The sequence below is a fragment of the Pelophylax lessonae genome (genome assembly GCF_965119305.1).
Source record: "Pelophylax lessonae genome assembly, chromosome: 6".
Classification (NCBI taxonomy): domain Eukaryota; kingdom Metazoa; phylum Chordata; class Amphibia; order Anura; family Ranidae; genus Pelophylax; species Pelophylax lessonae.
In genome coordinates, this window is record NC_138773.1 from 25,317,309 (window position 1) to 25,344,399 (window position 27,091).

The 27,091-nt window shown below is 42.4% G+C and overlaps 1 protein-coding gene across 1 annotated transcript; it reads right to left on the minus strand.

Moving 5' to 3' along the window:
* On the minus strand, positions 1-24,089 carry LOC309557929 (up-regulator of cell proliferation-like). The gene is made up of 2 exons (XM_082260801.1): positions 23,996-24,089; positions 1-4,845 (listed from the first exon to the last, which is right to left on the minus strand). The coding sequence occupies exon 2, from the start codon at positions 4,834-4,836 to the stop codon at positions 118-120; it is 4,719 nt and encodes a 1,572-aa protein (XP_082116927.1). The 5' UTR covers positions 4,837-4,845; positions 23,996-24,089; the 3' UTR covers positions 1-117.
* Positions 24,090-27,091: the final 3,002 nt, after the last annotated feature.

A 27,091-nucleotide genomic window follows, 5' to 3' on the forward strand; every position in this document is an offset into this window, starting at 1 on the left:
GATTCATTCAAAATTAAAACTGATCTTTTTAGCCCATGAAAATGTGTAAAATATATGATGTGGACCTTATACTGAAAAGTTTGGAGACCCCAATTTGGATTCCAGAATGATAACAGTTCATGATTTTCCAGTTTCTTTCATACGATAGGACTCATTTAGGCTCTCAATAGCTTGTTCTTTGCTTATGCCATACCATTCTTCGGGAATGTGTGCAGGTTTAGCTTTGTATTCTTTTGCAAACTCTTTATTGAACTCTTTTAATATGAATTTCCAGTAATCGGAGGCAGAGATGTTTGGATCTGGCTGAATTTTCCAGTCTGGATAAAATGTTCGGTACTCTTTGTAGGGATGATCTTTCCACTCTGTGTCTGAATTTCTGAAGGACCTATTGGTGACCACTTCAGTAGAGCAAATTGCTGTGTTCAGCACATTGGAATCAACAAATCTGTATCCTCCCAGACCTTTAGGTCGATGGACAGTGGCAAAGTGCTCTGTGTGCTCAACACATCCGGCCTCACAGGGGACTTTACAGAATGGGCACTGTTTCCCACAGCCAATAACCTTCTTAAACAATTCTTCTTCAGGTTTGAGGGTCAGTTGTGCTAGGAGAGACTCAATGCTAAGGGATCCAATTTCTCTTAAAATGTCATCTTCTGTTTTAGAAAGGTAGAAAGTGATATCAGTAGAGAACTGACTGACAGATGCAGAATTTTGAAAAATGATCAGCTTAATGTTGTCTGGCGATATTACCAAATCCTTTTCCAACTTCTTACGAATCTGGGATAGAAAATCGGACACATTATTACTTTCTAGAATTTGGGCATCCTGCAAAGTTTCTCTCACCTTCTTAACAATGGAATGGGTAATGTTGGACAGTACATTTTCCAAGCATTTAGGTTCTCCATAGCTTTCGTTGATAAACTCCAAAATAGTGTTCTTGACGAATTGCTCATAGTTCTTAATATACTCCACATACTGTTCAAATTCACCATATTGGATCAGTTTGTTGAGCACACAGTGCTGGAAAAAAGTCCGACTCATGTATTTCTTGTTGTCTTTGCCGTGAAGTAGGTCATTCACAATCTCTTTCCCAAGGTGATTGTTTACATATTTCATTATGGCTGGTTTGAGACATTGCTGGTAGAACTGTTTTGCCCTGTTCTTGCACTCATCCTTCTTTTGGAACACATTTTTGAATATAGAAAGATAATGGGATTTGGCAGCTTGAAGACACAAGAATGGGTCATTCTCTTCAACAAACTTATCATGCATCTCCTGGAACTTTTCAGCTGCTCTACCAAGAACAAGGAGTTTGAGGTCAAATTCAAATTGGTCCGTAGTGTGAAGCTTCTCTACATCCTTCTGTTTTAGTCTATCATTAACCATGCTTAGCAATCCTGTACAAAATGTATCATCGTATTCATTGCCTGTACTAACCTTTTGTTTTATGTAGTCAAAGCATTGGTTTGTTACATCACTGGCTATCTTTTTTATTTTAAAGTAGCAGTCAACTTTGTAGAAATTGTTATAACCTGCTCCCTTGTTACATACTTGTTGTTCGCTCTTTTTGTACCATTGAAGGTCAATGTGTTCATCTTTCTCTACAAATGAAGCATTAGCATATGTAGAAAGTGTTCCAATATTTAGTAATTGTTGATTGATGACCCCGCTCTTGTGCTTCATCTCCTTCTGCAACTGTTGGAGCATTTGTTTGTCAACATCTTTTTTCTTCATGCGATGGATTTGAAATCCTTTTACCGTGTCCTCCCATATAGCCTCAAACCTGCACTCTAATGCCTTCTCCCCGATTTTTCCTTCTTTTTCCTTGCACAAGTCCAAGAGGCAACTAACTTCTGATTCGATTTTTGCACTACAGTCATCCTTCAGATCCTGTATCTTAATTTTCATCTTCTGGATATAAACAGCTTCCCAGAATTTGGCATTCCACTCTTCATAAAGTGCCCTTCTAAGAACGTTTATACTTTTGAAGAAATCATCTCGGTGCTTTTCCACCAGATGTGCATTTTCCAGTTCACTTTCAAAATATGAATTCAGTTTATCCTGCATTCTTCTTTCCAGTTCTTTAAGCTTTTCAGGCAAGGATTTGTTGAATGTGATCTTCGGGTCCTCCAACATTTCATTTTTCTGCTGATTTCTGATGGAATTTAAAAACTCAGTCATCCAGCTATACATCTCTTCGCGAAAGCTCCATTCTAGTTCTGAATATTTTACAGACAATTGATCATATGCATCTGCTACCAAACTGTTTCTGAAGCTGAAGATAAATTTTTCATGTTTCACTGCTGTCCACAAACTTTGTAGCCACTTAAGAAATGTTGGGATATTCTGTGGTTTCTGCACCTTCACCTTCATGAATTGAAGTAAGTATTGTTTTAGTGAAAGAATTCCTTCACTGTATCCAGTATTTACTGGAGCCATAGGTGGAACCCCATGCCACAGACCAGGAATATACCAAGTGTGTTCATTGAGATCGTAATCCATGACGTCGTTGAATGACGTGATTCCCTCTAGCTTCTCCATTTTTGCTGCGGCTTTTGTCATTTCATTTAGATGTTCCAAGAGTGTCTTCCTGTGTCTAATATTCATTACATGGGCCGAAACATCACTCACATTCTGATGTATAAACTGGCAGTTGGGTTTCTTTCCGATTTCTTTCATCCGAAGAAAAGCATGGACCACAATTTGTAAAATATCTTTCATTTCTGTTGTGTTTTCCATGGCTAAATTGACTATGGTGATATCACTCAACCCAACGACCAACGTGGCCAACTCATTGTCATGTTCATAACTGTCCTCCAGAGAGGCTAGCTCAGGAGCTTTCAACCCCTCGGTGTCAATCACCAAAATGAAGTCACAACCCAGCTCTTGCTTGAAGTTCTCTTTAACATTTAGAAGAGTCATGAAGGCTCCTCGTGTACATCGTCCACTGGCCACTGGAAATTGCAAACCAAACATGGTGTTGAGAAGGGTGGATTTCCCTGTACTTTGCACTCCCAGCACTGTAATTATTCTCATTGTGCATTTGTTTCCTGTTTTGGTGTCTAACTGATTGAAAACATCTGATATCCACTGTACTGGAATGCTAGAGGTGTCTCCGTCAATCAGCTCTAATGGAAACCCTTCAAGTAGAAGATCAGCAGCTATCCCTGGAAGGTTGCCAAATTTTTCTTTCAATTTAGAATGGTTTTTGTCAAAAAACTGTGCCTCATGCATCTGTCCTAGTTCACGCAAAAAGTTTTCAATACCAAGAGAGCTGTCTGTAATTTGGAGGTCAATGCGCTTGAGTTCTGCTATGTTGCTGGAGTATTTTATATATTCGGCCTGCAACTCTGACAAATTTGATCGAGCAATATTGTCAAGGAAGAGCTTCATCCACTTCAAGAAAAAAAGCTTTTCTGTTGAAGAAAGCTCAATAAGAGCTTCTAGAAATATCTTAATGTCTCCTTGAAGTTCCTGTTGTCTCTGTTTGTTACGTAGCTCTACGCTTTTTGTGCCCAGTTTTGACTTATATTCTTCCACATCCATGTCATTTGTGTTTTTCATCCTGCACATTTCTTTCTCAATTTTCGTGATTTGTTTCCAGAAATCCCTCTGCAGTATCAGTGTTTCTTTTTTATACCGTGGTACATCCTCTATTTTTTTGCAAACTTTCATAGCAAGGTCTTTCGCTTTTTGGCATTCCCTGGAGCTCTCATCTACCAAAATCCCAAATCTCTCGGACTCTTTTTCAAGACCTGCCAGATGTTTTTGGTTAGAAGAATTCCTTGTTAAGTTTATCATAATTCCTTGAATTTGCTTTACAATCTCAGCCTCATTCATTGTTGAATCTTTGAGGAAAATGTTGTTCTTCCTCAGGTTTAGGAATGCATATAGTTTTTTTACGGTCTCTTTTTTTTTCTCCTCGACAATTTGGCCTTTTTGTGGACAGATAACAAAGAAATAGTTAGGGTTGCCTTGAAAGCTTTCTAAGAATTTGCAGTGGTTTTCCTGGATGTCTTCAGAGAAAAAGAACACAGCAGTGGACATGTTTGTTAGAAAGCTGAACTGCTTCTGGTGTGAAATAAGATCTCCACGTAGATTTGTCACAGCCACAGGCTCTTGAAATACATTGGAATTTTCACTCCCACCCGGAAAGTACCAGGAAATTTCGAGAAGACCTTCTGAGATGGTTCTAGGACGATAACCACACTCCATGTCCTGATGTACAAAGAAGTCATAATGAGTGTGAGTTGGGCTCAGAATCTTATTGAGAACTCTAGACTTTGATAGACTGCAGTTGCCAAGTCGCACAAAGGAGAAAATCGGCATGGAGATGTTAGTTATATTTTCTTCTTTAAAGCCTTTGGATCGTAATAACAAAGGCGGTCTCCATCTCTTTATGATGTTTCTCATGGCCCACAGCATAAAGGTGCAATTGGAACCATCACCAGCAGGGATCAGCAAGGGGACCGCAAACTGGCACGTACACATTTTGGTTACAATCTCTTGCTGCAGAAAACTGTCTGAACAATTCATTACAGAACACAGGACATCCAGGGGATGGACAGTATAGGTTGAAGCTCTAGATGACATTTCGAAAGCCTCAAATAAATTTCCTTCAGTGAAACCAGCAGTGGCCTCTTCCTCAAACTCATCCAGCCTTGTGTTTCGAGCTGTTCCATTCAATGCAATGAGTTTCTTTAGAAAGCTCCATGATGGTATTGTCTTCAATAAAGATCTGTCTTCATCCTCGTTGCTTATACACAACACTTCTTTCAGGGTCAGCTTGGAGTTTTCATACTTTTTCAGATGAAGCTCTGCTAGAAGCTCATCCATTTTGTGTGTCTTAAAAAAAAAAAAGATAAATCAATTAGCAGCATAGTTTACACATAACAGTTTAGTTTAAACCCTTCACACTGCCCCATGGTGGGATAGGCATGGGCAGAAAAACACAGGGATATGCATTAGTGCCGGTTCACACTGGGGCGACCTGGTCGCCTGACAGGTCGCCGCAGGTCGCCTGCCATAGAGAAGCTGTGGACCCGTTCTAATAGGAGCGACACAAGTCGCTCCAACTTAGAAAAAGGGTCCGAAGCTTCTTTGGGGCGACCCGGAGCGACCTGCATTGACTTCAATTATATGAAGTCCGTGCCGGCCACTCCGTTGTCGCGGTGCGAGCTGCGCGCTGCGACTTCACAGGTCGCCTGGCAAAGTCGGCTCACCCCAGTGTGAACGGGGTCTTAAAGAGAGCATTTAGCTACTTCCAGAACATGTAAAGCATATATTTATTTAATGCCCAGTTACTGCACAATGATTGAGCATGTCACCAACAGCTTTTGGTCATGGCTTATGATCAGAAGCCAGGGGGACAAGCTCCTGATTGTGTGACTACTGTGAAAGCTAATCACAACAGTCACATAATAGAGAAGCTACGCCACCTCCTGGGCATTAAAGCTCACTTAAAGGGCTGTCAGGAGACAGCCTAGCTGCTGCGATTGGCTGTTACAGTGGTCACATAATCAGGAGCTCATCCCACTGGCTCCCAATCATAAGCTTTGACTAATGGCGCTTTTCCACTGCATGGAACCGAACGGTTCGGCTCGCTTTTGTGCTTTTCCACTGCTGGTACCGCATGGTACGGTGTAGGAACGGTTCGGTACGGTACGGCGGCGCTTTTCCACTGTATGGAACCGAACGGTACGGCTCTCTAAAACAGTACCACCTCGATTGTGGTTCCAAGAGGTACCATGCCGGTACCATATCCCACAATCCTTTGCATGCAGTCACTACTAGCCACTGATTGGTCAGAGAATCGTTGTTATCCCACCCACTTAACTTTAGTACTACTTTAGTGGAAAAGCAAACCATACCAAACCGTACCGAACCGTTCCAACACCGTACCATGCGGTACCAGCAGTGGAAAAGCAAACTAGGCCAAGCAGGGCCGAGTAGAGCCGAGCCGGTACTTGCAGTGGAAAAGTGCCATAAGAGATGTGGGTAACAGCTTGGTCAGTGAGCTTGGAGTACGTAATAGGCTTGCAATTGCAAACTAGTCCCAACTCCACAGGATGTGCAGTCACAGCCAGCAAAAAGATTTCTCCTCTGATGTTCAGCACCAGTGATTGTACACACAGTATCACTAATCTTTCACCACACCGACTGTGCACCCCTATGAAGTGGCCACTCACCGAATTGCCCTTGAAATATCGCCTTTATGCATAAGCTGCATGAGCCCTTGCTTCTAGTCGGTCTGTCGTCGCTTAGGCACGTCCAGATCCTATCCGTCCACCAGGGGTCACTATCAGGCTGTATATCTCCTCAGTGCAATTTGTAAGCAAACGACATGAAGCAAGAGAGTAGTGTAATACTGTTTCGACTTTATTAATTAAATAAAACTTCCCTCCCCTTCAGCGTATATGCTTACATTTCAATCACCCTTTGCACGCATATCATAAACACAGAGGCTTTGAAAGATACCGCCGCTCGCCGACCGCGAGCTAGTCCCTGCTGTGGATTACAGCGCTCCTGCGGCTAACAGGCGAGATCCAGAACAACAGCGGTATCCTCCCTTCGTCTCCTCAGCAGCAGCGTACGTGCATCCTGACCGGTTTCGTCTGGTAGACTTCAACAGAGGACTAACGTGCGCTGCTGCAATCAAGATTAATGTATGCAGCCGGAGGACCTCCCTCCCATCATGATTGGTTTACACCACTGATGGGTTCAAACACCTCTTCATTGCCATTACCTGGCCTGAAGGAAATTCAATATGGACATACCATAGAATCATTTTCTAAATACCGGAAAAACAAGATTAATCGATACAAAACAAAGTTTAATACCGCTATCAACTCTCTTATTACTGCAACCAGTATCTGAATGGGTATTCCCCGGGTTTGAATCACACAGAACCCCAGTTTTTTTCAGATTGGCCATCTTTGCCCGATCTGAGCATGTATGTTCAAAATTTCCAAACCTATCGATTTGTAAAAATTGGTCATGGAGTTCTTTCTACCCCTAATTCTACATGCCATCTTGCCCTATCCGGATGCATACATCTTAAGTACTACTAATATTTAAAACGGTTATGCTAAAATCGATATAACCAAAATTTGACACAAAAATAAACCTACAGCACTTGGTATTCCCAGGTGGTCTCCCATACAGGTACTAACCAGGCCTGACCCTGCTTAGCTTCTGAGATCAGATGAGATCGGGCATGTTCAGGGTGATGTAGCCATAGGTAAAATGTAAAGTGCATTCTAATGGTGAAACCATCATGTATGACCACTATCCTCAAGATGTCATACTTATTACATAATTAGCACATGTCATGTAATTTCTGATATGTTTTAAAACCAGTAAATGTCAAATCTTAAATAAATCATTTCATAAATAGTAGATACATAATAAATAAATACATTAACTTCATAAATAATAGGTACAATTCATATGTTGAGATTACAAGAAAATGTTGTTCATAGAGGCCAAATCGCAAATATAATATATAAAATTCGCTCTAAAATATCTTAGTCCATAACCAATGGTACTAAAGGTTAAAATATATAAAAAATAAAGGCGTGTTGCCATAAGGAATCAATGGTCGAGGCATAATCGTAAATTCGAGTAAAATTGGAGAAGGATAAAAGTATATATAAAATGGAATCCATAAAACGTCCTGTCTAAAAAATATACTTAATAGTTGCTTAAAAAACAGTTCAGGTCAAGTTCTATATTTAACCCGTTGGGCGCCAAGGAGTTTGTCTTGTAAATCCATTCAGTTTCCTTTTTGGACAGTTCTCTTACTCTATTGCACCCTCTCCAGTTGCTTGGCATCTTTTCTATACCCCAAAATTTCAGTGCTGAGGGGTCTTTATCATGCTTTTCCCTGAAATGTAGTGGGACACTGTGTTCCTTGAAGCCTGTTGTTATTTTATAAATGTGCTCAGAAATCCTGATGCCCAATTTTCTCTTTGTTCTTCCTATATACAACATACCGCAAGGGCACTCCATTCCGTATACCACGTGGGTCGTGATACACGTGATACACTCCTTTATTTCAAAGGTCTTCCCATTTGCTCCTGAAGTGAACTCCGTTAGACCCCGAAAGTGTGTATTCACTTGTCTGCAAGCCTTACACCTTCTGCATGCGTGAAATCCAGACAAGTCCCAGAACATCTTTGGTGGTCTGGGAGGGTCCAAAACTTTCCTCACCACTCTGTCTCCAATAGTGGGAGCCTTTTTGTATATAAATATTGGGTTATCCGGAATCACGGGGCCCAGAACCTTATCAAGCTTCAATATTCCCCAGTGCTTTTTCATGATAGATTCAAATTCCCTGAACTGGATATTATAATTTGTTATGAAGCCCCATTGGTGCGATTCATTTGGAATCTTATTAGTTGGAGCCAGGCAGGACTCATGTGAAACCGCCAGTACTTCTTTCACTGTCTCCTCCAGTACCTCCGGTCTGTATCCCTTATCGGTAAATTTGTCTGTTATCACGCGTGATTGTTCCAAAAAATCCTCCTCCAAGGTGCAATTCCTCCTTATCCTCAGCAATTGCCCCTTGGGGATGTTCCTTAGCCAGCACGGGTGATGGCCACTGTATACTGGAAGATAGCCGTTTCTATCTGTAGGCTTAAAATATGCCTTAGTGATGATCCGTCTGTTTTCGATCCGCACAGATACATCTAGATAGTTAATTTCTTTTTTGTCCCATGTACATTCTAATTTGATGTTGTGTTTATTTATATTTAAATGCTCAGTGAACTCTGCTAGCGATGTCTCTGTACCAGCCCAAATAAAAAATAGGTCGTCGATGTATCTTTTGTAGAAGACCAGCTGCTCTTTTCTGTGGGCATATATACTCCTATCTTCCCACTCGCCCATAAATAGGTTGGCGAGGCTGGGTGCATATTTTGCACCCATCGCCACACCTTTCTGCTGCGTGAAGAATTGTCCCCCATACCAGAAATAGTTGTGGGTTAAGCAAAAGTCCATAACTATCCCCAAGAATTTTTTCTGGGTATGTGGTATGTCCTCTCTCTTACTCATTGCCCAATTGAGGGCTAGTAATGCATCCTCGTGCTGGATAATCGTGTAGAGAGATGCTACATCAGCTGTTACAAGATATATCTCAGGGGCATCAGGCAGAGTTAGATTGTCCAACAAGGTTAAAAATTCCTTTGTATCTTTCAAATACGCTTTTAATTCAACCACACTTTTTTGAAGGAATACATCCAAGTATTCCCCAATTCTTGAGGTCACTGATCCGATACTGTTTACTATCGGTCTTGCTGGAGGGCAAGACTGATTTTTGTGGATCTTCGGGAGCGTATATATGGTAGGTACGCGATTAAAACTAGGGAATAAATATTTTTTCTCCTTCATAGTTAAAATGCGTTCATTAAAACCAAATTCAACCAAATTGCACAAATCCCTTCTATACATCAATGTGGGGTCCTTAGGTAAAATCCTGTACGTGGTGACATCATTAAGCATGCCTATCAGTTGCTCGTGATAGAATTCTTTCTTTAAAATAACCACTCCCCCTCCTTTATCTGCTGGTCTGATCACGACCTCTTTTCTGTTTTCTAGGGCCTCAATGCCCTCTTGTATGTATTTAGGATTGGCATTCCTTATTGGTTTTATTTTCTCCAAGTCTGTCGTTATTAATTGTTTAAAAACCTCGATGTTGTGGTTGGACGTCTGTGGAGGATTAAAAAGCGAATTGTTTTTGAGTCCACTATTAACACTTGTTGTTGCCGATGGGACAATATTCTCCCGATTTTTGCCTGGGTTTATATTCAAAAAATACTTCTTCATATTCAATTTTCGTGTGTATTTTTGAATATCCATGTAGACATCAAATTTGTTTAGCGACTTTTTAATACCGCATTTGAGTCCCGCATTTAATACGTTGATTTCTTTTTGGTTCAGCTCTATTTCAGCCAAATTATAAATCCCTTTTAATCCTGTCCCAGCCTTCTTTTTTTGGATTTTTCGTCCAGCTCGGCAGCCCCTACGTGTTGATTGTTTGTTGGCATATACTGGTTTGTTGGTTGTGGGCCATAGTCCCTCATGTCTCTGGGCGCTTCCCTGTTCCAGGGTCGACCCCTCCAGGGTCGACTCCTCAAATCATGAATAAATAGTAAATAAAATCATGTAGATAAAATCATGTAAAACATGTCACTCTGTGCATCCTTTTAATGCACTAGCTGCCACTGTAAACGTAAAACTTGCAAAATCAAATGTATAATAATAGCCCAATCTGTGCGTCTCAGTTCGTTATATCATACATTCAGCGGCGCTTCAGCACACACAATGTATGTGTGCAAGTATATTAGTCAGTTCCTGCAGTGCTTCAGAGCCTGCAATTGCAAACTAGTCCCAACTCCACAGGATGTGCAGTCACAGCCAGCAAACCAGCGAACACTGTGAACACCATCAGGCCAGGTGGCCCTACATCACAGCAGATAAACAAGGAGGGCACCAGAAATGGAAAAGAGGGATTCCAGCATCATACCCCGCAGAGGGTACCAACTATGAATAGATTTGAACCCCTCTGGAGGCAAAACGAACAACAAGGCAATGGTTTCCGTCCTTTTTTATGGAGAGGTGGGAGGGGGAGGGGTCGGGGACGAGGAGGGAGACCATGGAGGGGTCGACCCTGGAACAGGGAAGCGCCCAGAGACATGAGGGACTATGGCCCACAACCAACAAACCAGTATATGCCAACAAACAATCAACAAGTAGGGGCTGCCGAGCTGGACGAAAAATCCAAAAAAAGAAGGCTGGGACAGGATTAAAAGGGATTTATAATTTGGCTGAAATAGAGCTGAACCAAAAAGAAATCAACGTATTAAATGCGGGACTCAAATGCGGTATTAAAAAGTCGCTAAACAAATTTGATGTCTACATGGATATTCAAAAATACACACGAAAATTGAATATGAAGAAGTATTTTTTGAATATAAACCCAGGCAAAAATCGGGAGAATATTGTCCCATCGGCAACAACAAGTGTTAATAGTGGACTCAAAAACAATTCGCTTTTTAATCCTCCACAGACGTCCAACCACAACATCGAGGTTTTTAAACAATTAATAACGACAGACTTGGAGAAAATAAAACCAATAAGGAATGCCAATCCTAAATACATACAAGAGGGCATTGAGGCCCTAGAAAACAGAAAAGAGGTCGTGATCAGACCAGCAGATAAAGGAGGGGGAGTGGTTATTTTAAAGAAAGAATTCTATCACGAGCAACTGATAGGCATGCTTAATGATGTCACCACGTACAGGATTTTACCTAAGGACCCCACATTGATGTATAGAAGGGATTTGTGCAATTTGGTTGAATTTGGTTTTAATGAACGCATTTTAACTATGAAGGAGAAAAAATATTTATTCCCTAGTTTTAATCGCGTACCTACCATATATACGCTCCCGAAGATCCACAAAAATCAGTCTTGCCCTCCAGCAAGACCGATAGTAAACAGTATCGGATCAGTGACCTCAAGAATTGGGGAATACTTGGATGTATTCCTTCAAAAAAGTGTGGTTGAATTAAAAGCGTATTTGAAAGATACGAAGGAATTTTTAACCTTGTTGGACAATCTAACTCTGCCTGATGCCCCTGAGATATATCTTGTAACAGCTGATGTAGCATCTCTCTACACGATTATCCAGCACGAGGATGCATTACTAGCCCTCAATTGGGCAATGAGTAAGAGAGAGGACATACCACATACCCAGAAAAAATTCTTGGGGATAGTTATGGACTTTTGCTTAACCCACAACTATTTCTGGTATGGGGGACAATTCTTCACGCAGCAGAAAGGTGTGGCGATGGGTGCAAAATATGCACCCAGCCTCGCCAACCTATTTATGGGCGAGTGGGAAGATAGGAGTATATATGCCCACAGAAAAGAGCAGCTGGTCTTCTACAAAAGATACATCGACGACCTATTTTTTATTTGGGCTGGTACAGAGACATCGCTAGCAGAGTTCACTGAGCATTTAAATATAAATAAACACAACATCAAATTAGAATGTACATGGGACAAAAAAGAAATTAACTATCTAGATGTATCTGTGCGGATCGAAAACAGACGGATCATCACTAAGGCATATTTTAAGCCTACAGATAGAAACGGCTATCTTCCAGTATACAGTGGCCATCACCCGTGCTGGCTAAGGAACATCCCCAAGGGGCAATTGCTGAGGATAAGGAGGAATTGCACCTTGGAGGAGGATTTTTTGGAACAATCACGCGTGATAACAGACAAATTTACCGATAAGGGATACAGACCGGAGGTACTGGAGGAGACAGTGAAAGAAGTACTGGCGGTTTCACATGAGTCCTGCCTGGCTCCAACTAATAAGATTCCAAATGAATCGCACCAATGGGGCTTCATAACAAATTATAATGTCCAGTTCAGGGAATTTGAATCTATCATGAAAAAGCACTGGGGAATATTGAAGCTTGATAAGGTTCTGGGCCCCGTGATTCCGGATAACCCAATATTTATATACAAAAAGGCTCCCACTATTGGAGACAGAGTGGTGAGGAAAGTTTTGGACCCTCCCAGACCACCAAAGATGTTCTGGGACTTGTCTGGATTTCACGCATGCAGAAGGTGTAAGGCTTGCAGACAAGTGAATACACACTTTCGGGGTCTAACGGAGTTCACTTCAGGAGCAAATGGGAAGACCTTTGAAATAAAGGAGTGTATCACGTGTATCACGACCCACGTGGTATACGGAATGGAGTGCCCTTGCGGTATGTTGTATATAGGAAGAACAAAGAGAAAATTGGGCATCAGGATTTCTGAGCACATTTATAAAATAACAACAGGCTTCAAGGAACACAGTGTCCCACTACATTTCAGGGAAAAGCATGATAAAGACCCCTCAGCACTGAAATTTTGGGGTATAGAAAAGATGCCAAGCAACTGGAGAGGGTGCAATAGAGTAAGAGAACTGTCCAAAAAGGAAACTGAATGGATTTACAAGACAAACTCCTTGGCGCCCAACGGGTTAAATATAGAACTTGACCTGAACTGTTTTTTAAGCAACTATTAAGTATATTTTTTAGACAGGACGTTTTATGGATTCCATTTTATATATACTTTTATCCTTCTCCAATTTTACTCGAATTTACGATTATGCCTCGACCATTGATTCCTTATGGCAACACGCCTTTATTTTTTATATATTTTAACCTTTAGTACCATTGGTTATGGACTAAGATATTTTAGAGCGAATTTTATATATTATATTTGCGATTTGGCCTCTATGAACAACATTTTCTTGTAATCTCAACATATGAATTGTACCTATTATTTATGAAGTTAATGTATTTATTTATTATGTATCTACTATTTATGAAATGATTTATTTAAGATTTGACATTTACTGGTTTTAAAACATATCAGAAATTACATGACATGTGCTAATTATGTAATAAGTATGACATCTTGAGGATAGTGGTCATACATGATGGTTTCACCATTAGAATGCACTTTACATTTTACCTATGGCTACATCACCCTGAACATGCCCGATCTCATCTGATCTCAGAAGCTAAGCAGGGTCAGGCCTGGTTAGTACCTGTATGGGAGACCACCTGGGAATACCAGGTGCTGTAGGTTTATTTTTGTGTCAAATTTTGGTTATATCGATTTTAGCATAACCGTTTTAAATATTAGTAGTACTTAAGATGTATGCATCCGGATAGGGCAAGATGGCATGTAGAATTAGGGGTAGAAAGAACTCCATGACCAATTTTTACAAATCGATAGGTTTGGAAATTTTGAACATACATGCTCAGATCGGGCAAAGATGGCCAATCTGAAAAAAACTGGGGTTCTGTGTGATTCAAACCCGGGGAATACCCATTCAGATACTGGTTGCAGTAATAAGAGAGTTGATAGCGGTATTAAACTTTGTTTTGTATCGATTAATCTTGTTTTTCCGGTATTTAGAAAATGATTCTATGGTATGTCCATATTGAATTTCCTTCAGGCCAGGTAATGGCAATGAAGAGGTGTTTGAACCCATCAGTGGTGTAAACCAATCATGATGGGAGGGAGGTCCTCCGGCTGCATACATTAATCTTGATTGCAGCAGCGCACGTTAGTCCTCTGTTGAAGTCTACCAGACGAAACCGGTCAGGATGCACGTACGCTGCTGCTGAGGAGACGAAGGGAGGATACCGCTGTTGTTCTGGATCTCGCCTGTTAGCCGCAGGAGCGCTGTAATCCACAGCAGGGACTAGCTCGCGGTCGGCGAGCGGCGGTATCTTTCAAAGCCTCTGTGTTTATGATATGCGTGCAAAGGGTGATTGAAATGTAAGCATATACGCTGAAGGGGAGGGAAGTTTTATTTAATTAATAAAGTCGAAACAGTATTACACTACTCTCTTGCTTCATGTCGTTTGCTTACAAATTGCACTGAGGAGATATACAGCCTGATAGTGACCCCTGGTGGACGGATAGGATCTGGACGTGCCTAAGCGACGACAGACCGACTAGAAGCAAGGGCTCATGCAGCTTATGCATAAAGGCGATATTTCAAGGGCAATTCGGTGAGTGGCCACTTCATAGGGGTGCACAGTCGGTGTGGTGAAAGATTAGTGATACTGTGTGTACAATCACTGGTGCTGAACATCAGAGGAGAAATCTTTTTGCTGGCTGTGACTGCACATCCTGTGGAGTTGGGACTAGTTTGCAATTGCAGGCTCTGAAGCACTGCAGGAACTGACTAATATACTTGCACACATACATTGTGTGTGCTGAAGCGCCGCTGAATGTATGATATAACGAACTGAGACGCACAGATTGGGCTATTATTATACATTTGATTTTGCAAGTTTTACGTTTACAGTGGCAGCTAGTGCATTAAAAGGATGCACAGAGTGACATGTTTTACATGATTTTATCTACATGATTTTATTTACTATTTATTCATGATTTGAGTAGATATATTTATTTCTTTATACCTTACACTGATTTATATATATATTTTAGCGCCGGGCGGGTGGTTGACGTTTTTTAGCATCAGTTACCTTTTACAATACGTAATAGGCTTGCTTTTAGCACACAGCCCCAGGCTGCTGTGAATAGGCTATTCCCCCTTCAGTCTATCATGAATGCTGCTGCTAGACTTATACACCTTACTAACCAATCCATGACTGCTTCCCTTTTGCAAATCCCTTCACTGGTTTCCACTAGCCCAATGTATAGAATTCAAAATACCAACCAAAGCATACAAAGCCACCCACAACATTGCCCCCAGCTACATCACCAACCTCATCTGCAGATATCGCCCAAATTGTCCTCCACGCTCCTCCCAAGACATCTTGCACTCTAGCTCCTTTGTTACCTCTTTCAATGCTCGTCTTCAGGACATCTCCAGTATCCCATTACAGTGCACCCGGAAAGCATTCACAGCGCTTCACTTTTTTTTCCCAACACTGTTTATCTTTTTTTTAACTTTATTGACATGTCACAAAATTACTTTTCATTCTTGCCTATGCACCGCAGCTCGACTGCGGTATAATGAGATGCACTGAGGTACCGTGCAAAAAATGCAGCATCTCTACGCACTACACTTCAACCCATCTAATAGTGTTAAACTCTTGAAAAAAATTTTGGATTAACATTTTGAGCTTTGAGCACAATAAAATAAACATTCCCCAGTGAACTGTTTAGTAAAATTCTTACCCCAGCACTGAAGTTTTACTACTTTCAGTAATGCAGGCCCCTGTTCTCTCAGTGCTGCTTCCCTGATCTTCCACTCTACACATGAGAGAGTTAACAGTAGTGTTGAGCGAACACGGACTGTATTGTTCGGGTCCGTACCGGATAATTGGATTTTTGTTACCCGGACACGGACCCGAAAACTTTACTGTATATTCGGGTTTAAAATCCGTGTTCGGTAATTTTATTTCCTGTTTTGTATGTAATGGCGGGCTTTTAATGGCGCGGTTTCAACAGCCAATCAACAAGCGTTTAACTGGTGTGCCATAGAAGCCATCACAGCCATGCCTACTAATGGCATGGCTGTGATTGGCCACCTGAAGCATGTGACCCAGGTCTTTATAAGCTAGAGACACAGCGCGGTGTGCGTCAGTCTGTTCTAGTGTATGGAGAGAGCACACACAACGGTGCTGGCTGCTGCTGATTAGGGACAGAGACAGGAAAAAAAAACATTGTGGCTGAAAAGAATGTAGGGACAGGTCGGAGTGTAGGCAGGGAAAGATAGAAAAGCATTTTAGGGACAGGCTGGAGAGAGTAGGCAGGGAGAGATTAGGAGACACAGGACAGAACAATTGTCCGTTAGCGATCTACATCGATTTTGCTGTGTGGGGGGTGGTGCAGTGAACAATCTTTTTGCCCTCACTTGAGCCCACTGAGGAGGAGGGAGAAAAATAAATATTTTTATCAGTCTGTTGTGTGCAGCGTTCAGCTATATTTTACTACAGAGTGCTGTTCTAATCTGCTATTTAAAAATTACAAATTTAAAGGGGAATTTTTTTTTTTTCCCTACATAGCCTGCTGCTGACCGTGACATAAAACATAAGACACTGCTGTGTTCACATCTGCTATTGAAAAATCACCAATTAAAGTGAAAAATAATTTTTTCATTCATACATTACTGTGACATACAGCCTTTACACACAGTGCTGTTCTAATCTGCTATTTAAAAAATTACAAATTTAAAGGGGAGTCTGTGTTTGTACGTGTGAGATACACCGTTTTATATACTTTTTTCTATTCCGCTATTCAATATACACCCTTTTGGGGTGAAAAAAATTAAATTGCGGCAGAGTTAGGAATCTTAGATTGGAAGCTCCTTGAGGGCAGAGACTGATGTGAATGTACAATATATACACTATATTACCAAAAGTATTGGGACGCCTGCCCTTACACATACATGATCTTTAATGGCATCCCAGTCTAAGTCCGTAGGGTTCAATATTGAGTTTGCCCACCCTTTGCAGCTATAACAGCTTCAACTCTTCTGGGAAGGCTGTCCACAAGGTTTAGGAGTGTGTCTATTGGAATGTTTGACCATTCTTCCAGAAGCGCATTGGTGAGGTCAGGCACTAATGTGGATGAGAAGGCCTGGCTCGCAGTCTCCACTCTAATTCATCCCAAATGTTTTCTTTGGGTCCTGAGGTTGAGGTCAAGACTCTGTGAAGGCCAGTCAAGTTCCTCCACCCCAAACTCGCTCATCCATGTCTTTATAGACCTTGCTTTGTGCACTGGTGCGCAGTCATGTTGGAACAGGAAGGGGCCATCCCCAAACTCTTCCCAGGAGCATGAAATTATCCAAAATGTCTTGGTATGCTGACACCTTAAGAGTTCCCTTCACTGGAACTAAGGCCAAACCCAACCCCTGAAAAAGAACAACACACCTTAATCCCCCCTCCACCGGGTTCATAAAGACATGGATGAGTGAGTTTGGGGTGGAGGAACTTGACTGGCCTGCACAGAGTCCTGACCTCAACCCGATAGAACACCTTTAGGATGAATTTGAGTGGAGACTGCGAGCCAGGCCTTGCTTGGTGCACTAGTCCAAATCATTTGGTGGGTGGGGGGGGGGGGGATTATGGTGTGGGGTTGTTTTTCAGGGGTTGCGCTGGGCCCCTAAGTTCCAGTGAAGGGAACTCTTACGGCCTCAGCATGCCAAGACATTTTGGACAATTTACATAGTTACATAGTAGTTGAGGTTGAATAAAGACAACAGTCCATTCAGTTCAACCTGGGCAGGTGTGTGTGTGTCAGTGGCCTGATCATTTCCCATAACCCTGAATGTTGTGATCTGTGAGATGTACGTCCAAGAGTCTTTTAAAAGTAGCCATACTCCCCGCTGCTACCACTAATTGTGGAAGATTTTAAGATAAGTGTGCTATATTTATCTAATTGGCGTCTTTGCAGTTTAACTAATTCCTGAACCTTGCACTCTGTACAACGCATTCTTGAACCTTGCACCCCATACAACGCATTCCTGAACCTTGCACTCTGTACAACGTACTCCTGAACCTTGCACCCTGTACGAAAGACACTCCAGAACCTTGCACCCTGTACGAAACGCACTCCTGAACCTTGCACTCAGTACAACGCACTCCTGAACCTTGCACCCTGTACGAAACACACTCCAGAACCTTGCACCCTGTACGAAACACACTCCTGAACCTTGCACTCTGTATGAAACACACTCCTGAACTTTGCACTCTGTATGAAACCCACTCCTGAACCTTGCACTCTGTATGAAACGCACTCCTGAACCTTGCACTCTGTATGAAACGCACTCCAGAACCTTGCACCCTGTACGAAATGCACTCCTGAACTTTGCACTCTGTATGAAACGCACTCCAGAACCTTGCACCTTGTAGTAAATGCACTCCTGAACCTTGGGCTCTGTATGAAACGCATTCCTAAACCTTGCACTCTGTACAACGCACTCCTGAACCTTGCACCCTGTATGAAACGCACTCCAGAACCTTGTACCCTGTATAAAACACACTCCAGAACCTTGCAACCTGTACGAAACGCTCTCCAGAACCTTGCACTCTGTGCAACGCATTCCTAAACCTTGCACACTGTACAACGAAATCCTGAACCTTGCACTCTGTACAACGCACTCCTGAACCTTGCACCCTGTATGAAACGCACTCCAGAACCTTGCACCCTGTATGAAACGCACTCCAGAACCTTGCACCCTGTATGAAACACACTCCAGAACCTTGCACCCTATAGGAAACGCACTCCAGAACCTTGCACTCTGTGCAACGCATTCCTGAACCTTGCACTCTGTACAAGGCATTCCTGAACCTTGCAACTTGTACAACGTATTCCTGAACCTTGCACCCTGTACAACGCATTCCTGAACCTTGCACTCTGTATGTAATGCATTACTGAACCTTGCACCCTGTGCAACGCATGCCTGAACCCTGCAATCTGTACAACGCATTCCTGAACCTTGCATTCTGTATGTAATGCATTACTGAACCTTGCACCCTGTGCAAAGCATGCCTACACCCTATACTCTGTACAACGCATTCCTGAACTTTGCTCTCTGTACACACAGTGCACAAATCCTTCCACACTTAGAGTAACGCACTCTTCCACAGTTTGTGCAAAACCATTCGCAATGGAAGCGTTTTTATTCTTTTTTTTTTTTTTCTTTTTTTTAATGATTGTACTGGGGTTTGTGTCCTTGAGACTCCAGTTTGTGGGACAGCAATCAAAGATTTTTATAAGTACAACTAAGCATTTTTTTTAAGCATTTAGCTTCATCTATTTTGCAACGCTGCGCGCCACAGTTCACTTCCTCTCTTAGATGTCCCTCATTCTAAAGTTCAAAAGTTGGGAGGTATGGGGCTATAGTATGCAGTTTTCACACCAGTGCTGAATAGAGAGCGGTGGCTGCTGGAGTTAACTTTCCAAGTTACCCAATGAAAGTGTGACGGTTACCCAAAGTGTGACGGACTCCGGACACGCCGACTGGGTATCTCCGCCAAGAAGCTGCTTCCTAAGTTCTGGAACACAAGATCTGTGAATCTGGCTATAGTTACCCCAAGAACTAGACAGAACAAGTTTTGGAGTCAACCAGAATCAAACTGTTTATTGAAACTTAGGCACAAAGAGATATACACTCTGGGACAACCCCTCCCCCTTAGCAGCCAATCCACATACACATATACTGTACATCTCATAATAGGTTGATCTTAAGGCAGACAGAGCAATAGAAGAACAATGGAATGCAGGTACTTAACAATAACAAACCCCAAACACTAGCAAGGGTCTATGAGAGGCTCCAACAACACTCAAGCAATCTGAAAAGTTCTTGGTCACCCTGTGCCACTAATAGACACATAAGAGGGGCTGGGGAAGCTGGACAAGGAGTCTCCCAAGCTCCCTAAAGCAATCTGGGTTCCACGAGCCCCCCAGCCAAAGTGACTCCTGTCACACCCAGCAGTTAATATTGGATGCTAGGACCACTTAGCAACCAATCACCTGCTAGGTAACTTGGAAAGTTAACTCCGGCAACTCCCTCTGTCTATTCAGTGCTGGTGTTTCTCTCTCCAGTTCTGCCTCTGTCCTGCTCCCTGCTCCACTCTCCTGTGTCTCCCCCTCTGCATGCATGAATCGGGTAGGAAGGGGCAGAGCTGTGGGGGGGGGGGCTGTGTAATGCAAAAGGGGTCCAGAGGTTTGGAGGGGCTATGTAATGCAAAAGGGGTCCAGTGGTGTGGGGGGGCCTGTGTAATGCAAAAGGGGTCCAGAGGTGTGGGGGGGCTATATAATGCAAAAGAGGTCCAGAGGTGTGTGGGGGGTGGCTGTGTAATGTAAAAGGGTCCAGGGGTGTGGGAGGGGGGCTGTGTAATGTAAAGGGTTCCAGAGGTGTGGGGGGCTGTGTACCGCAAAAGGGGTCCAGAGGTGTGGGGGGGCTGTGTAATGTAAAGAGGTCCAGAGGTGTGAGGGGGATATGTAATGCAAAAGGGGTCCAGAGGTGTGGGGGGGAATGCGCTGTGTAATGTAAAGGGCCCAGAGGTGTGGAGGGGCCCTGTTTAACGTAAAGGGGTCCAGAGGTGTGGGGGGCTGTGTAATGTAAAGAGGTCCAGAGGTGTCGCCCCATCAAAATGCTCTAATTGGTGTTACACTCACCTTTAATCCAGCGCCGGGCTTAGCTTCCTGCCGCTGATCTTAACGTCCCCTTCTGATGTCAGAAGGGTGCATTGTGGGATAAAATTTACCTTCGGGCTGAAGCCCCTGGTCTTTTTCCTACCTAGCAACACCCCTGGTGATGGCCCCTTCCTGTTCCAACATGACTGCACACCAGTGCACAAAGCAAGGTCCATAAAGACATGGATGAGTGAGTTTGGGATGGAGGAACTTGATTGGCCTGCACAGAGTCCTGACCTCAACCTGATAGAACACCTTGAATTAGAGCAGAGACCGCAAGCCAGGCCTTCTCGTCCAACATCAGTGCCTGACTTCACAAATGCACTTCTGGAAGAATGGTCAAACATTCCCATAAACACACTCCTAAACCTTGTGGACAGCCTTCCCAGAAGAGTTGAAGCTGTTATAGCTGTAAAGGGTGGGCCAACTCAATATTGAACCCTACGGACTAAGAATGGGATGCCATTAAAGTTCATGTGTGTGTAAAGGCAGGCGTCCCAATACTTTTGTTAACCACTTCCGCCCCGGAAGATTTTACCCCCTTCCTGACCAGGGGGTTTTTTGCGATTTTTTACTGCGTGACTTTAACGGACAATTGCGCGGTCGTGCGACGCTGTAGCTAAACGAATTTCACGTCCTTTTTTTCCCACAAACAGAGCTTTCTTTTGGTGGTATTTGATCACCTGTGCGATTATTTGATCATGCACCATAAACAAAAAAAGTGTCAATTTTGCAAAAATAACAATATTTTTCACATTTTTTTATATGAAACTCCCAAAAAAAATGTAAAAATCAAATTTTTTTAACATTTTCGGCCAATTTGTTTTATGCTACATATGTTTGGTAAAAAAAAAAAACGCAAAAAGCGTATTTTCATTGGTTTGCGCAAAAGTTATCGCGTTTACTAACAAAGGGAAAGATTTTTGTCATTTTTGGTGGTTTTTTTTTAACGAGTAATGGCGGCGATCTGCGATTTTTTTTGCGGGACTGCGACATTGTGGCGGACAGATCGGACCCTTGACTGACATTTTTGACACTTTTGGGGTTACCAGTGACATTACTGCAGTAATCAGTGCTATATATATGCACTGTTACTGTAAAAATGACACTGGCAGGGAAGGGGTTAACTGTATTGGAGAGGGAGGGGTTAAGTGTGTCCTAGGGGCGTGTTTCTAACTGTGATAGAACATGTGTACTATTATAAAACCAGAGATCAGCGGTTCTACATAGTAGAACCGTCTGATCTCCATTTTTACACAGGGGAGAATGACAGGCGGCTTGTTTACATAAGCCGCCCGCCTTTCTCCCGCTCTACCGACGATCGTAGTGTGACCGGCGGACATCGGGTCCGCCGGTCACACGCGCGGACTCCTCAGTGAACGAGCCGGGGCGGGCGCGCGCTCGCCCGCTATTGGCTCACAAACCGGTCACATGCTAGTGACGTATATATACGTCATTTTGCCTGGCCGGGGCTGACTGCCGCAGTATATGTACTTGCGGCGGTCGGCAAGCGGTTAAGATAGTGTATGTAAAGCGCTGTGTATATTGATAGCGCTGTATAAGTACCTATTATAAATAATGTGTGCAAAAAAGATTTAAAAAAATTGGCTCAGTATACAGGTGGTTAACCACTTGCCAACCGCTTACTATATAAATATATATACGGCGGCAGGGTGGTTCGTACAGGCAAAACAAAGTATAAGTACGTCGCTCGCTTGGTGGCAGCTAGAGGGCGAGCACGCGCCGCCGGTGGCACGCTCCCGCCCCCAATCGTCAGCGGGGAAGCCAATGCGTGTATCAGCACCGATTGCCACCTGACACCTGCGATCGCTCCCCGCTGAGAGAGATGAACGGTCAGCTGTTGTAAACACATCTGACCGTTCTTCTCCCTGGAATGGTCATAGAGCTCATGTGATCCTTCTATATAGGATCACAGGTCTCTATGGTCATTTCAGAAGCCATGCCCCCCCCCCCCCGTTAGAATCACTCCCCTAGGCTCACATTTAACCCATTGATCACCCACAGGGTTAACCCCTTCCCTGCCAGGGTCATTATTACAATAACAGTGCATATTTTTAGCACTGATTACTGTAGTAATGTCACTGGTCCCCCCAAAAGTGTCAAAAATGTCAGTTATGGGTCCGATCTGTCCGCCGCAATGTCGCAGTCCCGCTAAAAATCGCTAATCGCCGCCATTACTAATAAAAAGTCCAAAAATCTATCCCGTAGTTTATAAATGCTATAACTTTTGCGCAAACCAATTAAAATACGCTTTTTGTTTTTGTTTTTTTACCAAAAATATGTAGCAGAATACAAATTGGCCTAAACTGATAAAAAAAAATTTTGAAATTTTTGTATTGGGAATGTTTTATAGCAGAAAGTAAAAAATATGGCGTTTTTTTTTTTTTTTTCAAAATTGATGCTATTTTTTTGTTTATAGCGCAAAATCTAAAAACCGCACAGGTGATCAAATACCACCAAAAGAAATTTGTGTACTAAAATATGTAGCAGAAAACAAATTGGCTTAAAATGTTAAAAAAAATTTAGATTTTTACATTTTTTTTTTGAGAATGTCATATATAAAAATGTGAAAAATATTGTTTTTTTTTTTTTTCAGAATTGTCGCTCTTTTTTTGCTTATAGCGCAAAAAATAAAAATCGCACAGGTGATCAAATACCACCAAAAGAAAGCTCTATTTGTGGGGAAAAAAAGACATCAATTGTATTTGGGTACAGCGTCGCAAGACTGAGCAATTTTCCGTTAAAATAACGCAGAGCCGAATCGCAAAAAATGGCCTGGTCAATAAGGGGGTAAAACTTTCTGGGGCTGAAGTGGTTAAACAAGAGAAACAATTGTGCCGTGCCATGCTGTGCCGTGCCGCGCCGTGCCGTGCCGCAGCTCAACTGATGTTTACAAGTCTTTAGTTATAATGTAGTCCGTCCAGAGCGAACATTTCCTGTTGGAGCCACACCCAACTGAGGCATAAGGGAGCACTTATTAATAGACACAACGCAAAGACCACCGAAGATGTGCAAACTATAGAAACCAAAACAAAGTATCAGAACTGATTATCAGATTAATTCCAGGAAATATAAATTCTGATCGGTTGATCACTTTAATCTGAATTCTCTTCATTCAATAGATACTTGGACTGCTTGGATCTTGAAGAAGGGGACACACCCCGAAAGCTTGTCCTGAAACTTGTATGTTAGTGCAAATAAAAAAAGTATCACGGACAGTACTCAGTTGTCTCTGTTCAATAGATACAAAGTTAACCGATCGATGGTTTATATTGCTTACCCGTCGTTCAGCGATGTATGAGACGTGTCGGTCAGGCTGACGGCATCCGGTGGAGAGTCTCAAGATGCAGAAATTCCAGACACGAGGGGAGCCGAAGGGATCAGGGGGGGCTCCGTCGATGACTTCTCAATTTGAAAAGTGAACAGAAGGAAAAGTGAAAGCACAAGAGGAGCGCAGGATATTAGTTTCACTTTCTGTTCTGCTGAGCCCTACGCCCTCTGGTGGCCGACTACCTTCTGTAAAAGAGTCTTGCACAAGTGAATAATCCAGGAATCGCTGCACTCCCTGATAATCTTTGCCCCAGTTCACACTTATGCGATGCGGGAAGGCTGCGAATCCGCAGCCTGTTCCCGCATCGCAAACGCACCCCCGGCAGTTCACACTGCCATATGCGATACGCTGGGGGTGTCAATGTAATCTTAACGACACCCCCAGTTTGATCGCATATCGCAGTGCGATCTTGCAGTTCGCACAGGATTGGATCGCACAAGTGTGAACCGCTGTGCGATCCGATCCTGATGGGGCTGCAAAAAAGGGTCCTGTGCGTGTTTGCTGCGGGTGCGGTGCGAATTTAGCCATACAAAGTGTATGGCTAAACTCGCACCGCACAGCCGATCGCATGTAATGAAGGAGCAGTGCGCTACGACATTACATGCGAACGCCGCAGCCGCACAAATGTGAACCAGCTCAAGCATCACAGACATAACAAATGGAACGCGGTTCGTGCTAATTACAGCGCTTCCTCAAACTGTAAAAGTACAAAACAAGACAAATTAGCCCAGGGACTTTAACCACTTTAAGACTGGAAGGATTTGCCACCTTAATGACCAGGCCCTATTCTGCGATTCAGCACTGCGTTACCTTAACGGACAATTGCGCAGTCGTGCGACACTGTACCCAAATAAAATTGATGTCCTTTTTTCCCCCCACAAACAGAGCTTTCTTTTGGTAGTATTTGATCACCTGTGCGATTTTTATTTTTTGCGCTATAAACAAAAAAAGAGCGACAATTTTTTGAAAAAAAAAAACAATATTTTTCACATTCTGCTATATGAAATTCTCCAAAAAAAAAAAAAAAATCTAAATTTTTTTTTTTATAAATTCTTTAACATTTTAGGCCAATTTCTTTTCTGCTGCATATTTTTGGTAAAAAAAATCGCAATAAGCGTATTTTTGATTGGTTTGCGCAACAGTTATCGTGTCTACTAACTACGGGAAAGATTTATGTAATTTGTATTGTTTTTTGGGTTTTTTTACTAGTAATTGCGGCAATCTGCGATTTTTAGTGGGACTGCGACGTTGCGGCGGACAGATCGGACCCCTGACTGACATTATTGACACTTTTGGGGGGACAAGTGACATTACTACAGTAATCAGTGCTAAAAATATGCACTGTTACTATAATAATATAAGGTGTGCTAAAGACCTAAAGCTTATGTGTGCCACATCCCTGGTAAAGATACACAAAAGTTGGGGTTCCCCTGGTTGGGACTTTATAGGCACATAAAATTTTGAAAAATAGATATTAGAAAAAATAATAATTTTTATTTGATAACAACATAGAACAAGTTAAAAAACAGTGTGCAAGCAGATAAAGACAGGCAGAATAACCACAAATCGCTTGAACTATAAACCCGACATGTTTCGAAGCCAGAAAGGTTTGCTCCTTCTTCAGGGGATGGTTCAAAACGGTACTCTAGTGATAGATAAATTAACATGTAAAAAAACATAATTTGTAAGGGTTTTAAACATTAAATAGTGACTATAAAAGTTCACATGGTAAATAACAACAGTGGCGAGTACTTACAGGGTTAAATCATAGCTGTACTTAGGAAGTCCTCCTGGCTCCTCCAAATTTGAGGACTTCAGATGTCCAGTGACTGTGTGTCACTCACCTGACCCAACAGCTGTGGTCCATTGACCAGTGTATTTATTCATCATCAGCACTGTATTATATATGTCGCCAAAGATACTCGCACCCACCAGATGTTTTTAATTGTGCAGGCTACCTAAGTACAGCTATGATTTAACCCTGTAAGTACTCGCCACTGTTGTTATTTACCATGTGAACTTTTATAGTCACTATTTAATGTTTAAAACCCTTACAAATTATGTTTTTTTACATGTTAATTTATCTATCACTAGAGTACCGTTTTGAACCATCCCCTGAAGAAGGAGCAAACCTTTCTGGCTTCGAAACATGTCGGGTTTATAGTTCAAGCGATTTGTGGTTATTCTGCCTGTCTTTATCTGCTTGCACACTGTTTTTTAACTTGTTCTATGTTGTTATCAAATAAAAATTATTATTTTTTCTAATATCTATTTTTCAAAATATTATGTGCCTATAAAGTCCCAACCAGGGGAACCCCAACTTTTGTGTACTGTTACAATAATAATGCCATTGGCAGGGAAGGGGTTAACCCTGTGGGTGATCAAGGGGTTAGATGTGAGCCTAGAGGAGTGATTCTATCTGTGAGGGGGCGGTGCTTCTGAGATGACCATAGAGACATGCGATCCTATATAGAAGGATCACATGGTCTCTGTGATCATCTCAGTGGGGAACGATTGCAGGTGTCAGGCAGCAATCGGAGCCGCCTGAAAAACACGCATTGACTTCCCCGCTGAAGAGCGGGGGCAGAAGTGCGCCGCCGGCGGCGCACGCTCGCCCCCTAGACTCCTGAGAGTGAGCGCCGTACATGTACGGCGATTTGCCTGGGAGCGGCTGCCTGCCGCAGTACATCTGCGGCGGGTGGTCCTGAACTGGTTAAATGAGGTGAACACATATGGCCGAGTATATAGTAAACATAATTACAAGTTTATTGTAGTAGAAAAATGATCATCATAGTACATTAAAATATATATACAAACATGCCAAACCGATTGGTAATACTGCATATATGATACATGATTGTGGAATACAGATGTATATACATGATAATAAACAGCATCTTAGTCTTGACGCGTTTCATGAGCCAATTCTCACTTCTTCAGGGATAGATGCGTAAGAAACATGTCTAACGGTAAAAAATAGATTTAGGGTTTAAACCATGATGGTAAATCAAGTTTAGTAAATCGTGGGGTCTCCATAAGGGACCC